This window comes from Panthera onca, chromosome C1 (assembly GCF_046562875.1).
Source record: "Panthera onca isolate mPanOnc1 chromosome C1, mPanOnc1 haplotype 2, whole genome shotgun sequence".
In the NCBI taxonomy this organism is placed as follows: domain Eukaryota; kingdom Metazoa; phylum Chordata; class Mammalia; order Carnivora; family Felidae; genus Panthera; species Panthera onca.
In genome coordinates this window covers 156578783-156596217 of record NC_138346.1, presented here as the reverse complement: position 1 = coordinate 156596217, position 17435 = coordinate 156578783, and the positions used below count along the sequence as shown (strand labels likewise).

General features: G+C 37.0%; 1 protein-coding gene across 4 annotated transcripts in view; it reads right to left on the bottom strand.

Moving 5' to 3' along the window:
- Window positions 1–595: 595 nt before the first annotated feature.
- Window positions 596–17435, bottom strand: part of USP33 (ubiquitin specific peptidase 33) — a 63202-nt gene continuing 46362 nt past the window's right edge. For all 4 annotated transcript variants that reach the window (XM_060625826.3, XM_060625824.3, XM_060625828.3 and 1 more), the window contains 6 exons: window positions 16591–16760; window positions 15146–15227; window positions 13786–13894; window positions 4208–4310; window positions 2163–2231; window positions 596–1790 (listed from right to left, as the gene is read on the bottom strand). In XM_060625826.3, coding sequence (XP_060481809.3) covers window positions 1633–1790; window positions 2163–2231; window positions 4208–4310; window positions 13786–13894; window positions 15146–15227; window positions 16591–16760 — 691 coding nt within the window. In that variant the 3' untranslated portion in view covers window positions 596–1632. The remainder of the gene's footprint in view (window positions 1791–2162; window positions 2232–4207; window positions 4311–13785; window positions 13895–15145; window positions 15228–16590; window positions 16761–17435) is intronic.

Sequence of the window (17435 nt, the reverse complement as noted above, 5' to 3'; positions counted from 1 at the left end):
GCTAATAATGAATGTGACTAATACTATCATCTGTTTCAAAAGAATTCATTGGGAGATATTATAAAATGGTGAATAAGCACTGGTATGAAGTTACATTGACTGGAGTTGGGAGTCCCCATCTGCCACTTCTTTGCTGTGTAACTTGGGGCAAGCCACTTGATCTAAGTCATAACGCTGTAATAAGGATTAAATATAAGTAAAGCACTTTAGTAAGGTGGCTGAAACATCGTAAATATTCAATAAACGACAAGCACTATTAAAAACAAACCTTTTTTGACTATCTCTTAAATACCAAAATTACAATAAACTCTGGTGATTCAGAGTTGGATACAACATCATTAAATCTGTGAAGAGGATCATAATGTAACTACGAGGAAGAAGAAATCTGAAAGCTAGATACATCTTTTTAAAAATTCAAATACATCTTAATGCTGATTAATTAAGCTCGCTGTTTCATTAAACATCAAAACTTTAAGTACTATACCAAATGACTTATTTTGCCTACCTGTGATTAAGAAATAACAGGAAGACATTAATATTAACAAACTTTATACCTTTCACACTTAATATTCATCAAGTCAATTCAACACCCAAGTTACACATTTTAAAATCATTTTTATTGAACTAATTTTAACAACACTGTTTTAGCTGGTGGCAGTTGCCCCACACCAAAACAAACCCATCATGAATGCTATTCAACATCCTCAAAGTAATCCAGTTTGTTTTTGTACTTGGAATATAGTTAAAGTTTTGACATCACATAATCAAGCAAATAGCAGTGCATACTATATTATCCAAAAAGACTTTATGCATTTCATTAAAAAAATCATTTTGCAAGTGTCTTTAGCTTTATCAACAATCTCATCAACACATTCCATACTTCATGCTCTCAAAATAAAAAGTGCCCTAAAACTAACTCTAAGTTTTTTACTAATATTAATGAATACTATCCAGGGTTACAGGAATTGAAGTTTAACCTTTTACAGTATAAGAGGCAATAAGTTACTGATAACTGCTGACACAAATTCCACTCAAACTAAATACATCCTTGATACATTCAAAAAGACATTTTGTAAATATTAATATGCTAGTTTATATGCTGCAGTGCAAAAGAAGTGACACCTTAACGTTTCCTGAGCTTTAGGAAATTACCATTTTTCTGACTACAACTTTCAATTGAAAATAGGCTCTTTATTATATGAAGCCATGTCAAAACTATACAATTAAATTAGGTTTCTGGAGAACTGAAATGATTGGTCAGAGTTATGGTATTTTAAGGTACTGAAAAAGTTTCCAAAGCAAGGGTATTTACAAAACTACAAAGGATACTATGGATTTGCATGTAGTATAAAGGTCAAAGATAACCTACTGATTACCAAATGATCACAATTATCCCTTCTCTTTCAAAAATATTACACTGAAAGACTTTACGGTAAGTTATCTAGCATTAAATATACCAACCTGTAGTATATCATACATTTTAACACATTCTTCCATAATGCCCAGTAAGAAGGAATAAGAGATAAAATATTAAAAATCAAGAAAATTAACATGTTTTTAGGAATGTTTTTGCATGTGTATGCGAGAGGAAATGAAAATGATTTCTCATTAGAACTTTCTATATCCTCAAAATTACAAGGACCGAGTTTCTACTTCAATTTTTTCTTCTGCTTGCAGACTATCAGGGTCAACATGAACAACTGGAGGTCGTAGGATAACTTCAGGCCCTCCACCATATATAGACTGTAGAAAATTCCATGTTTCTTCTGAAATCTGACCAGAATCTGCTCCTAAAATTAAGTTCAAACAGAATAATATTTACAACCCTACATATTCATATTGCAAAAACACTCATAATGTACCCTCCCCCCAGCATGAATACTCCAGGGATAACTGAGAACTTGTGGAACATGAATTTTCAGATTACCAGCCCATATTGTTATAAGCTGCAACATATGGTCTGTCTTAAGTACTCTTTCCTAGCTCATACGAAAGCCTTAAAACCTTTGCTCAAATAACAAACACTGGCAACTTTTAGGCAAGTATTTGTCCTACTTCATGTATGAATTATATCATTGAGCTGCGTAAAAAATGTGGCACAGATGGCTAGTAATGATATATTCTTAATAGTGACAAATAGTTTAAATATTAGTCAAACTTACCTTGCCTGAGCATTACATTGCCACATTTAGTGACTGCAATTTTAGTGTTATCAATAGGACCTGGAGGATCTAAGTCAAAAGGAAAAACAAATGATCAAAATGCATACTTTTCAAAGGAATGCACCAAAGAATTACATACTTCTGTGCTTGAAATAGTTGAGGAATGTAACTATATAATCACACTGAATATTATAGTGAATTCTGAACTGTCTTCTGAGCTTCTTTTTGGGTCTTTTTGGTTCCCCCAAAACAAAACCAAGAAAGAAAGGGGGAGAGAGGCTCTCTCACTACCATCCAAAATCTCAATCTTAACTATCCATTTGAGGATCACAGGTTAAAATGCACTTTTAAAAAATAAATAAAATAAAATAAAATAAAATTCACTTTTAATACTATAAAAGAACAATTCTTTTATAATTTAAAAAGAAATCATGTAGGGGTGCCTGGGTGGCTCAGCTGGGTAAGCATCCAACTTGGGCTCAGGTCATGATCTCGAGGTTCGTGAGTTCGAGTCCCGGATTGGGCTCTGTGCTGACAGCTCAGAGCCTGGAACTTGCTTTGGATTCTGCGTCTCCCTGTCTCTCAGCCCCTCCCCTGCTCACGCTCTCTCTTTCTCTCAAAAATAAACATTAAAAAAAAATTATTTTTTAAGAAGAAATCGTGTAATTCTCAATTTATTTCAGATTGTCATTATTTAAACTAAAAACATTACAAAAGCATTATAAAATGAAATGTTAAAATACATCCTTTTTTAATTTAAGGGGGAAAAACACCCATTTTCCCCTTGAATACAAAATACAAAAGGACAGTGCGTGTTCATTACCAAAATCTGAAGGAAAAAAAAAGGTACAAGGAAGAAAAAATATTGTAATCCCATTACAGAGAGATAAGCAGGTTTAATATCTGTGGGGTTTTTTGCCTTTGCATATGTTTGCCATTTTTTTAAATATAAAAGTTTCAGAGGATGTATACAGTATTGCAACCTTTTTCATATATCAAGAACGTCTTTTTACCCATACTGTCACAAAAATTATTTTTAAATTTTTTATAATGTTTATTTTGAGAGAAAGTGCATGCAAGTGGGGGAGGGGCAGAAAAAGAGGGAGAGAGAAGTCCCAAGCAGGCTCTGCACCCTCAGCCCAGTGTGGGGTTCAATTCCACAAACCATGAGATCATGACCTGAGCTGAAATCAAGAGTGAGACATTTAACCAACTGAGCTGACCAGGCGCCCCACAAATTTGTTTTTAAAGTCCACAAAGTAGTAATGGTTAAACCATTATGTAACCAATGTTGGGAAGATTTTTTTTAACTTTTCGATATTAAGATTGTAGACTAATTTTGTTCGGTTCCTCTATTCCTGCTATGAATATGCTATAATTCATGAAATAGGTTTAAAGCATTTATATAACCAGAATATAAACTAGACTGTTAGATCTTTTTCTTTTTTGCTCACTGGTATATAATCCCAAGTGCATACAGATACTCAAAAAGTATTTGTTAATTAAAAAAAAAAAAAAAAAAAAAAAAAATCGGGGCGCCTGGGTGGCGCAGTCGGTTAAGCGTCCGACTTCAGCCAGGTCACGATCTCGCGGTCCGTGAGTTCGAGCCCCGCGTCGGGCTCTGGGCTGATGGCTCGGAGCCTGGAGCCTGTTTCAGATTCTGTGTCTCCCTCTCTCTCTGCCCCTCCCCCGTTCATGCTCTGTCTTTCTCTGTCGCAAAAATAAAAAAAAAAAAAAAAAAAAAAAAAAAAGTTATAAAAAAAAAAAATCAACAAAGAATTTCTTTTTTTTTTTTAATTTTTTTTTTAAACGTTTATTTATTTTTGAGACAGAGAGAGACAGAGCATGAACAGGGGAGGGGCAGAGAGAGAGCGAGACACAGAATCTGAAACAGGCTCCAGGCTCTGAGCTGTCAGCACAGAGCCCGACACGGGGCTCGAACTCACGGACCGTGAGATCATGACCTGAGCCGAAGTCGGACGCTTAACCGACCAAGCCACCCAGGCGCCCCAACAAAGAATTTCATTTTTCAGTTAACCACTTACCTCCATCTTTACCCTTCACAAAACTTTCCCATTCTCTAAACCACTGCATACTGATGCAATAAAAAGTAGCTGGAGAGTCCTCCTCTTGGAATGCTCTGTTTAGCTATAGGAAGAAAAAAAATCAGTCACCTAATATCTAAAACTTGTTTTATAGCAGAATACAACCATTCTACTTTAGCATCTGAAAAGGCCAGTTCCTCATAAAGAATGTGATGTACATTGATGCTAAGTTATCTTAGTACCATAGTAACACTATTAATAAACAAGTCTAGGTTATGTCTCAAAATTTACATGTATACACAAAAGGAGAATCAAAGACTGGATAACTGAAAATGGTCAAGGTAAGTCTTCAAAACAACAAATACTCTACATATTTATAAAAATCAAATGTGTAAATCTTACTTAAACATATCATATCCACTGTCTACCCTTTACTTCTGTTCACTTAAGATATTAGTGGACATGTTGCTATTACAAACACAATGCTGCAATGAATTACAAGCACAGTGCTGCAAAGAATAATCTTGTACATGTCATTTCACCAACAATATACATATATGTATAGAACAAATTCCCAAAAGTGGTGGGACAAAAGTCCCTAAAGTTGTTCCATTCCCTCTTCTAAGGCCTAAGGAAATGAGTATGTGACTCATCTAGGCAAAACTCTACTAAAAATGGAAATCTTCAGGAGCGATCTAATGGTGAGAATGAAGTCACTCCAATGTCAATTTTGTTAGCTACATACTCAGAACTAGCCTGGATCCTAAAATTCTGGAGAAGTTGGTTATTCAATTTTACCTTTTGATAAATTTCTTTTTTGCTTAAGTTAGCTAATGTGGGCTACTACTGCTTTCAACTAAAGAAGCTGAATTGATAGAAAAACTAGTATGAAAAGAAAGGTGGAGGCAAAGAGCTTGGGAAAGATGAAGGGTATCTGAAATTTCTCTACCTGTATTCGTGTGAAAAGACAAGAGACTCTTAAAAATATTTCATTATGGGTAACTAAATGCCCATGGTACATACTATTTGAGGACAAAGACAGCCAAGTTCAGATAATGTCTCTCCTAGAATCAAATCTAGTAAAACCCTGCCATTATCCCCAAAGATCCTTATAATAGCACAGAAGTACCTCCATGATCTGGCTCCATGATTTGACTTCATCTTCTAATATTTTCTTCATCATGTATTCACTTGTAGTCACATAGACCTCTTTGTTATTCCCAGAACCAAGTATTTACATTCCTGCTTCTTAAAGCTTTTACATGGCCATCACTCCTTTTCACGCTTATCTGAAAACCTTCCGCACCTCCTTCAAGTCTTTGCTTACATGTCACCTTCTCAATAAAGGCCTATCTTGATCACCCTTTTTGAAATTGCACCTGACACCTCCCATCATCACTGTACTATGTTCTAGTACACTGTTCTATTATTTTCCTTTTCCACAGAACTCATTACCTTTCAATACATCATGTATTATTTATTTATTAAAATTATTTGAGGGCAAGGATCTTTCTGGGATATAAGACAGTTGCTTCCACAGAACAATGAAAGGCAATGAAAAACACTGTGGCTGTCTGATGGTTAACGAAGAAATCAAAGTATGTCTGTCTCAAGGTAGAGAATTAAAGTTGGGACTTTCTATGATGCACAATTTATCCCTAGAGAATGGAGATTTCTGAAATGTAATGTCAGATTGATTATACCAATTAAATACACTTAACGCATAGCTTTATCAGGTTTGAATACTTTCAGGACTTCATTTTTGGCATTAGGATATTTCTTATGTGTCTAGGTGGGGTTTTTAAAATATTTAGTTAACTACAACCACCTCATTAATTTAAAGATACATGTTGGGGCGCCTGAGTGGCTCAGTCAGTTTGAGCATCCGACTCTTGATTTTAGCTCAGGTCATGATCTCATGGTTTGTGAGTTCAAGCCCCTCATCAGGCTCCATGCTGACAGTGTGGAGCCTGCTTGGGATTCTCTCTCTCTCTCTGCCCCTCCCCAACTCATCTCAAAAAAATGAGATGCTCATGCTCACTCTCAAAAAAAAAACAAACAAAAAAACACTTAAAAAAAAAGATACATGTTTTTTTCTACTTCAGGTTAATTTCTCTAAACTGTTGCCCTAATAGTTGTTCCTCCCCTCTAGTCTCTTCTAAAATAAATATGCAGTGCCTGGGTGCCTTAGTCGATTAAGCATAGGACTCTTGATTTCAGCTCAGGTCATAATTTCATGGCAAGTCCTGAGTCAGGCTCTACCCTGGGCTCAATCTCTCAGTCATCTTCCTCACTGGGTGTGGAGCCTGCTTGGGATTCTCTCTCCCTCTCCAACTGTCCCTCCCCCAGTTGCTCACATGCTCTGACTCTCTCAAAAAAATTTTTTTAATTAAAAAAATAAAATAAAATTACCTATTAGAAAAACATTGGATTCTATATCTGTCCAACATGTTGAAACTTCTGTTTTCCATCTGTTTATCCTTGTGTTTCATTTTAGGAGAAACTCTGCAAAACCTTTCAGTACACCACTTTGCTCTCCAGCATTATTTATGCTGCTATTCAATCAACTCATCTGTTGAGTTTTGTTTTTATGATATAATATCTTTATGTCTTTATCTCTCTGAGGATCAACTGTAATTTTTTAATGTTTATTTATTTTTGATATAGCACGGGGGGGGGGGGAGGGTAGAGAGAGAGAAGGGGACAGAGGATCCAAAGCGGGCTGTGCGCTGACAGCAGTGAGCCCAATGCAAGGCTCAAACTCACAAACTGTGAGATCATGACCTGAGCCAAAGTCAGACGCTCAACCGACTGGGCCACCCAGATACCCCCAATTGTGTTTATTTTAAAGCTTAATTTAAGAAATCACAATTCTATGGATTAGAAACTACCTAAGATAATTCCTTCTTTAACTGACCCACATCTCCTTATTTACTGCTGTATCCAAGCAAAAACCTTTATGCTTGTTGCCTTGTACAATGCAGAGGACAGAATGCTGAGGTTATTATTGGTGTCTGCCATTTTCAAGCTTGAAATCTGTATGATATTTCCTGTGGCCTTTGGTTTGCTTCTTCAACCTGATCCTATCTACTTTTTCAATTTTGCTTCTTCAACCTGATCCTATCTACTTTTTCAATTTTTCAGAAACTCTACTTAAGTTCCAGTCTACCAAGGGCACCTATATTTGTACTCCAGTGTTAAGTTCTACACTCACACACTGTTTTCTTTCTTTTTTTTTTTAAAGTGGGGCGGGGGGGAATGCATGGGTGGCTTAATCTATAGAGCATCCAACTCTTCATCTCAGGGTTGTGAGTTTAAGTCCAACACTGGGCATGGAGCCTGCTTTAAGGGGGGGGGGGGGGAGTAAATTTATAGTTTTGCAACACAACCATAAACCAGTTTAGAATATTTCCGACACCCCAAAAAGTTCCCCTGCACCATTCTACAATCAATCTCTTATTCTCAGCCCCAGGAAACCACTGATGTACATTGTCTTCATGGTTTCCCACTTTTCAGATATTTCATATAAATGGAATTCAATATCACATAGCCTTTTCACATCTATATTCCCCTAGCCTAATGTTTCTGAGATTCATCCATGCTGCTGCATGCATCAATACTCCAATCTTCTTTACTACCAGTAGTATTCCATTATAGAGCTATACATTTTGTTTATCCATTTGCCAGCCGATAACATTTCAATGGTTTCCAGTTTAGGTCAATTATGACCAATACTGCTATAACCATCTGTACACACGTTTCTTTTCTATTATTTATTTTTAATGTAAGCTTTACGCCCAAGATGGGGCTTGAACTCACGACCTCAAGTCACATGCTCTACAGACTGAACCAGCCAGGCACACCTCCTGTGAACATAAGTTTTCATTTCTCTGGAGTAAATACTCAGGAGTGACACTGCTGAGTCACGTGCACTTATGCTTATTGAACCTAGAAGAAACTGCCAATCTATCATTTGGCATGTAACGTTTTGCATTCCCACCAGCATGTGACGATTCCACTTGCTCTGCATTCTTGTAAGCACTTGATATTATCCAGTTATTCTAAGACTTGTGTGATGGTATTTCACAGGTTTTAACTTAAATGTTCCTAATGATTGCTGATAGTGTACCCTTTCGTGTGTTTACTAGTCACCCCTTCTTAGAAAGAATGTCTACTAAAATATTTTCCGTGGGGTACCTGGGTGACTCAGTTGGTTAAGCAGCCAACTCTTGATTTCAACTCAGGTCATGATCTCACAGTAGTGAGATCGAGCCCCACGTCGGGCTCACATTCATGGGAGTCACTGACCTTATCATGTGGCATCACCTAAAAGCTGCTGGCCTATTGAAGACTCAGTTTTTGTGCATGGGTGGCAAAATTTGGTGGGGTTGGTACTGTCCTCTGTGGTATGGTATATGCTCCAAACTAGAAATCAGTATATGGTATTTTCCCCATAACCAGAATACATGAGGCTAGATACCAGGTAAAGAAAGTACCTAATGACATACTCACAAATCTTTGCTTCTCATCTCCACAACTTTGGCCTCTACTAGTTTGGAGGTATTCAATTCCACAGGGAAACAACAATGGTTTTACTGGACTAAAAGTTGAAATACTCCTCTGGTTATGTATGGTTCCTCTAGTCACTGAACCAAGAGGCAGAGTGGGTTACAGCCCTGGGTATTTAAAGGCTGAAATAAAATGGCCACTATACAACAGGAACAAAGAGGCTTATGTCTGAAAACCAGATTATACCTACTGTATTAGTTTCAGAGGGCTACTGTATAACAGATTACCAAACACTTGGTATCTGAAAACAGATATTTAATCTTCCAAAGTTCTGGAGAACAGAAGCCCAAAATCAAGGTGTAGGCAGGAACATACGTTAGGGAAGATTTTAGGGGAAATTCTGTTCCTTGCCTCTTAAAGTTTCTGCTTTGTGGCTATATATTCCAAGCTCTGCCTCCTGCCTATATATGGCTTTCAGCTCTTCTGAGTCTCTTTCTTCTGCAGGTCTTTTTATAAGGACATTGATCATTGAATTTAGGGTACATGCATATAATCTACAATGATCTCCTCTCAAGATCCTTAAGTTAATTACATATGCAAAACCCTTTTTCAAATCAGGTCATATTCACAATTAAGGTGAACTCACAGAGATTGGAACATGGATATATCTTTTTGGGGGGACCGCCATTCAACCCACAGCAAGCACCATTCAGTATTTCCAAACCCAGAGGTTAAAAGCTAATAGACAACTAGAAAAATCTAAACCAGGCAAGATTACAAAGACCTCAGATTCTTCAGTAATGATGGTCTGGGTAAATACAACCACAACCAACTTAAGTGCTGATTAAGAAAACAGAGAATATGAAATGGGTAAATGATCAGCTGTACATACATATTTCTTCCTTACCACATACACATATCTGTAAACATTTAGCAAATTTGTAAATAATTACAAATTTACTTTTCTTCCTCTACTATTTCATATAAGGTATACTGGTTGTAGTTAATCTTATAGTTTATTCTTCACAGTATGAAAGGGATATTATGACTGAATTGACTGAACTAAAGATGAATGACTAACATCCAAAAATGGATATAGTGACTCATAGAACTTTGAGTCTCCCAAGTTTAGGAAAATGTAAACGCAGCATGTATTGGTACATGAGCTGGTTGCACGATGTTAAACAGAAACATGATATTGTTGCTACTGCTGTTGCTTACATGTATGAATACTGAGGTGACAAGAGACAGACTTTACTGTACAGCTGATAAAGCATCATTTCCATTCATTCTTACACTCCCTTCTGTGAAGAAGAGAAGCCTACATTTTCCAGGATCCCATGCCAGGAGTACTACAGATTAGGCATTATCAATGATCTATGCAATATATAGAAGGCACAAAAAAAAGCAACTTCTCCCCTCTGGTGGCAGCTGTGAGTAGGACTGAAGCATCCACAGATGGCATAAATAGGATTTTGCCACTACTGCCAAGCATCTTCCCAAGAATCCTTCACTTGGTGTCACAGGCAGCTAACATCTTTAAAAGCAGCAGCATCTTGTGTCTTATGAGCATCCTGAGAATAACCCACCAGGGTCCTGAGATTAACAGGTTATCAAGTTTAATAGATTTCTGAGCATTATTCTGAGAATTACCAGTGGCAAACAGTTGAGATAATTTCCAGGGACTGCACAATTTTAAATTTTTTAACTTGGAAACAATCTAACTTACAGGAAAACTCCAATATGACACAAAGAAATTTCCTTTACTTAGATCATGGAGAGTAAGCTGCTAAGCAGATGTTCCTTTCCTCCAAACATCTTGGTGTACATTTCATACACACAAGGACATTTTCCTACGCAACAGAAATGACTAAAAGTTGGAAATTAACATTGATATGAACCAGCCACTTCTCTAAGGAAGGCTGGTACCTTTTAGTGAAGAAAGATGTTAAGAGGCCAGGACCTGATGAAAGCTAGGTATTTTCAATCCTATTGGAATTAGCATTGCTCCCAGGCCCTTTCAGTGACAAAGGTAGGGAATTAACATATATACACATCCATCTGCTTCTATACATGCGTACACGTACACACATTTGTACCTCTGTATGTATGTGTGTATATATGTATCACCATGAGTTCACAAAGATACCTATAAGTCCAATCTAGTAACACGGTCCATTTTAGTTTTCTCCCTTTCCATACCTGTAACTCTTATCTGACAATGAGAAATGTGGCTCTCACTATACTTATTATTTGATCAATTCTACATATGGAATCCATCCCTCAATCCTATCACCCACGGCACCCCAACCCCCAGCCAACATGGGTATCCATTTTCAACTTACCTGGGCTCCAACCCTCTTGACTGGGTCCACACAAGAAGCTCTCCTTAACCTGTTTGGGCTCTGAAACCCCCACAGGCCACCTCTCCTACCTCTAGCACGGCAGCCTATCCCACTTCTAGATACCTTAAGAGTCAGCAATAAGTCTAGGTAGCAATAAGTAAGTATCTTCAAAGTACTGTTGTCAGTAGCACAGTTCCAACTTTTTATTTATGGTCCAAACGCCATAAATGGTCTTCTTGACCTTCACTGCCTAGTCCTTTCAGTAGTTGTTTAAGTATTTCTTCGCCTATATTCCTATTATATTCAAAATACTTACAATAACTTCTGTTCCCCCAACCCTAATGGATACAGTCATTAACCATTTATTCAAGCATTCATGGAATGAACTATTTTATTTGTGTGTGTGTGTGTGTGTGTTTATTTATTTCTGAGAGAGACAGAGCATGAGCAGGGAAGGGGCAGAGAGACAGGGAGACACAGAATCCAAAGCAGGCTCAGAGTCCAAAACAGGGCTCGAACTCGTGAACTGCGAGATCATGACCTGAGCCTAAGTCAGATGCCCAACCAACTGAGCCACCCAGGAGCCCTGGAGTGAACTATTTTAAATATTCAACTATAACTTGCCTCTTTAAATTTAGGAAACAAATGAGGCCTAAGCACAATACACAAATTGATACCTATATTATCTTCCTGCGTGTGTGTGAAAATTTCTTTACTTTAGGCAAGGGCACACACAAAAAACTCTAAATCCATGAAGAAAAGCAAGTATGTATACATGTGTATGATGTGTGAACATGTGCTGGGCAGCCATAACATGGAACATACTGTTCATGTCTTGTCTTTTAATGTTTATTTATTTATTTAGAGAGATAACAAGCAGGGGAGGGGCAGGGAGAAAGGGTGAGAAAGAATCCTCAACAGGGTCCAAGCTGTCAGCACAGAGCCCGACATGGGGCTCAATCCCACGAACCAACTGAGCCACCCAGGTACCCCCATCTCTTGTCTATTTAACAACTTCCTCTCCTTTTTTACTGAAAGAATCTCAATTTTCTTTTAAAAAATAACCCATCCCTCCATCAATATAGTCTTAGTAGGATTATCAATGCACATGGTTCTCAGGTGACTAAAACTCTACTAGGATTCTCTACTAGGACTTTGGACCATAAATAAAAAGTTGGAACTGTGCTACTGACAACAGTACTTTGAAGATACTTACTTATTGTTACCTAGATAAATGGAACTGTACTAGTCCTTGTCCATAAATCCTGGTTGTTTATTTTTTTTAGTGTTTACTTATTTATTTTGAAAGACAGAAAGCATGTGTGCAGGGGAGGGGCAGAAAAGAGAGGGGGGGTGAGGGGAGAGGGGGGAAGAGAGAGAGAGAGAGAATGAATGAGAATGAATCCCAAGCAGGCGCCATGCTGCCAGCATGGAGCCGAACGTGGGGCTCCAACTCATGAATTGTGAGATCATGACCTGAGCTGAAACCAAGAATCAGATGCTCAACTGACTGAGCCATTCAGGCACCCCCATAAAACCTAGCAGTGTATATAAAATCATCATCATCATCATCATCTAGACTGGTAATCTGCTATAATTAACCAGTGATACTACAACAGTTTCTCCTCTTTACTTACTTAATTACCTATGAATTACTTCATTTTGCCTCTCTGAATTAGTGCATATCATTAGTGCATGTTTAAATATGTCTTTTTTCCTCAACCACTATAGTATTTTAAAACTTCAGAGCCTAAGACCATCAAACAGCTCTAAGCACACAGAAAAACCCTGAATTTGCATATGGATGGGTCATTCAGTCAGCATATACACATTAAATGATTCTGAGTATAGCTGACACATAATGTTACATTAGCTTCAGGTGTACAACATAGTGATTCCATGTTTACACATTATACTGTATTCACGACCAGTGTAGCTACCACCTATCTTGATCCATCGCTCTTACGGTAGCATTGACTACATTCCTTCCTGACTTATTCATTCCATAACCACAACCTATATATATATATCCCTGTATCGCCCACCTCTCCCCATTTTTAAATTTTAAATTAAAATGGTTTTTAATTTACTTGCATGTTGATCCTTTTCAAAAGGTAGATAATCCAATTTACTTTCAAATCATCAAAGGCTAATTCTGCTGTATTGGTAAGTCTGTGAAAACTGCACAGATACAGTTTAAACTTCCTTAAAAAAATCAAATAGATTATTAAAAAAAACACACAAGCAAACAAAAACCTGGTTGTTTAGCTCTTCCTACTGATTCTGTAATGACCTTCATATTGTTGCCTGCAATCAAGGAATGCTTCTTAATATACTCATTTTGAGGAGTATATTTGAAAGAATAGACAGTCCCACAAAACAATACTATATTTCACAAAAAGATGGAAGTAGAGAATCCAGTCTGGGTAGATACTTCCAGAAAAACACTAAAAGAAACCTGTAATTTACCATTTCAATAAGGAGACTTCTTGCAAGTACCAATCTGTACAACAAAATCTTTTACCAATCCATGAAAACAAAACCCCACAAAAGGAGACCTTAACTCACTAGAATTTTAATGACTTGTTGGAGGTCTCTGGCTGTTACACACCCTGAACACCTACAACTCCTTCATCTAATCATTTCATTAACATCATGATTCTGCTAATTGTCAGTGATCTTTATCCTAAATCACATTTACACCTTGAAAAGCATAACTTTTACCCGAATAAAAATTTCCAGTTCAGTTTTTCTTCTTTTTTCAATTTTTTCTGCCTCAATTTGACAAGTGTGACAAATGTACAGATGGTTGACAGCTGGTCCTCCTCCATACCTAAAGCAAGAAGAATTTAATAATTATGATAATGTTAAAGAAAGTTCATGTTCTAGGAAATCTTTACTAGGCTAAATCCCTAGTAAAGAATCAACCGCCACAAAAAAATTCTCAGTCATAATTAAACTAACGTAAAAATCAAGTAATTATAACAACTTGATTTTATGTTTATCAGGATGACTATCAATGTATTAAGTAACCTGCTTTATATTTTAACTTTCCCTTACAGCTACTTCTGCTACCAAATACACTAGAGGTAACAATACAAAGTAAAAGAGGTGGCTTTCAAAAAATTACAATACAACATGTTAATGCAGCCATAGTCTTAAGTTTTAATCAGAAAGAGGCTTTCCCTGGCTTCTAAGTAAGAATTCATGGAATAAATTATTTTCAATATATATATATATTTTTGAGAGCGAGTGTGTGTGCACACAAGAGCAGGAGGGGCAAAGGGAGAGAGAGAGAGAATCTTTTTTTTTATTTTTAACTTTTTCTAATGTTTATTTATTTTCAACAGAGAAACAGTGCACAAGCAAGGGAGGGGCGGGCGGGCAGGAGGGAGGGAGGGAGGGAGGAAGAGAGGGAGAGAGGGAGGGAGGGAAGGAGGGAGGCAGGGAGGGAGGGAGGGAGGGAGGGAGAGGGAGAGGGAGGGAGAGGGAGAGGGAGGGAGAGGGAGAGGGAGGGAGAGGGAGAGGGAGAGGGAGAGGGAGAGGGAGAGGGAGAGGGAGAGGGAGAGGGAGAGGGAGAGAGAGAGAGAGAGAGAGAGAGAGAGAGAGAACCTTAAGCAGGTTCCAGACTGTCAGCACAGAGCCCAAGGTAGGGCTTAAACTCATGAACTGTGAGATCATGACCAAAGCCAAAATCAAGAGTACAATGCTCAAATGACTGAGCCACCCAGGTACCCCATATTTTCAATATTTAACTATGGAAAACACAGTAAGGAAATTATACATGAAATGTTTTAAAACAAAATTTAAAACTTTAAAATCTCAGACTTAAATATCACCCATATATTTCTACAGATACAGATAATTAGAACATAAAAATCAGAATTAATTATCTAGACTTGGGCCACGTTAACTATGAAGTCTTCCTGTTCACTTCAGAGTGAATAATGACAGGAAAAAAGAGAATTTTCTACATAAGCGACATAAAGCATAAGGAGCATATGTGAAACAATACAATCCCCTTTTAACAAGTTTCACCAACTGATTTTCATAATACCATATTGTCTGATTTAAAAAAACAAACCTGCTATACAGGTTATCCCAAATGTTCTGAGGCAGCATCAAAACCAGGTCTTCAATATAACCAGCTTTTCGTGGAGGAACGCCTAAAAAAGTTTAGATGGGTGTGTTTCATTCTTAAATTCCTTTATACAACTTTTAAAGGTTAAACTCATTTTTAAACTGATTAATCACTGGCATTTTTCAATCGGTATTCTTAAAAATTAAGTATTTCTGGTGACTACATTCCTAAAAATGAACCTACTTCTTGAAGTAGTTAGAGAAAAATCAGGTAACCAACATCTTCAAGTAATTTATGTAAATCCTTACCAAGCATTGACTGTGTATTGGGGGAAATCAAAGGAAAATAAGAGACACTCTTTCCTTCATGGAGCTTGAGCCAGCAAAAGACATGAGGCACTTATATAACTAACTATAATAAAAGGCAGTCACAGATAAATACCATAAAAAGCTTATGGGGGGATTCAGAACTAGAAGAGCCTTATGTTAGTACTTCAAGTAGGGAAATAATAAGAGATAAATTCACATACAGAAACATTTCAAGGTTTAGGTTTCTATATTCACTACGGGACATTCCTACTATCTCTTGTGGTTTCACTGCAAAAATAGTTAACTAATAAGAATATTGAGTCTTCAACCATGAAATTTAATCAAGGTATCACACTAACATGTTATTTATCATGAGAACAAACACTAACATAGCCAGTCACAAAGGCATAAGTTATATTTAGCAAATAACTATACAAGGCTTTTTTGTTAAATTCCAAGGACATGTCCATACTTAGGAAAAGAGCCAGCTATTAATTTAGGCAAAAGGGTAAAAATCATGGATACAAGGGGTAGCTGAATGCCTCTCAGCAGAGAAGAATAATGTGTAATAGAAGTGCTCACTGTACTATAACTGGCTGTGTATGGATCTGTCTCTACTATGAAATTAGAAAACAAACAGTGTCTTTGGTATTCTCAGGGTCTAGCACAGGGTTTGGAACAGGTTCTCAATAAATATCTCTCCTATGAACAGGCTACAGACTGCCTATAAATAGAAGAAAATGCCAATTTCTTTTTTTTTTTTTTTTTTTTTTTTTTTTATTTTTGGGACAGAGAGAGACAGAGCATGAACGGGGGAGGGGCAGAGAGAGAGGGAGACACAGAATCGGAAACAGGCTCCAGGCTCCGAGCCATCAGCCCAGAGCCTGACGCGGGGCTCGAACTCACAGACCGCGAGATCGTGAGATCGTGACCTGGCTGAAGTCGGTCGCTTAACCGACTGCGCCACCCAGGCGCCCCGAAAATGCCAATTTCTAAAACTAGAGAATTAAACAGATTTAAGTTGGATGCAGATAAAGAAATGGAAAATAAGTCGAAGAGGAAAACTCTTGGCTCTTTCTTAATCTGTAAATTATTTAAGGGCAAACATCTACCATTACTTTCCAATTCAGGATTTCTTACCTCCGTGAATACAGAGAAAATCATTATTTGAAATAGGGCCAGGTTCAGCAAAAGTCTTAAATTTATTTAGCCACTGTCGAGAAATGTAAAACTGAAGGAGACTTGGTTCCATTATGTTCAATAAATTTGATATCCTTCGTCTCTCTTTTTGTGCCTCTTCACTGCTCTTCCTATTAAGGACAATGATTCATTAAACTTAATATGCATTTTCCTCCATCCGATCAGTTGATGGATTTTTCGTCTTCCTTATTAGACTTAGCACACACAGTAATACTATGAATCTTATTAGGCTTGGGAATTATACAACAGAAATATATTTTGTATCACCCCACCCCTAGCCCCAACTACATTATATACCCCTAATGGGCACCACTGTATCAGAACTACTGGTATCTACATAACCACTGGTATACAGCTGGCGTTCAAATGTTTGCTAATAAAATCAACCTAAATAGTTCATCTACTTTCTTCTTTCAGTAGTTAGTAATCTTTTTACAAGATACTGAAAAATACCAAAGATCTATTTTTATAGTAATACCTCCTTTATTAGCTATTTTAGGAGAAAATCTGGTACTTAACTCCTACTGTCAGAGACTAATTTATTAAAACCAATCTTTCTAAAACAAAATATATTCATTTACCTTTCAACTAAATGATTTAACATTTTCTTAACAAAAGATCATTTTGCATGCAACCTTTCACTTTACTTACAAAATGAAATTAGAAAAAAACAATTTCTAATCTTTACTCAGCAATACATCTTGAAAGTCTTAGAAGTAAAAACCCCAAAGTGAGATGTTCTTTCATATTTGTCAAAATAATCTATCCATGAGAGTTACTTCCTT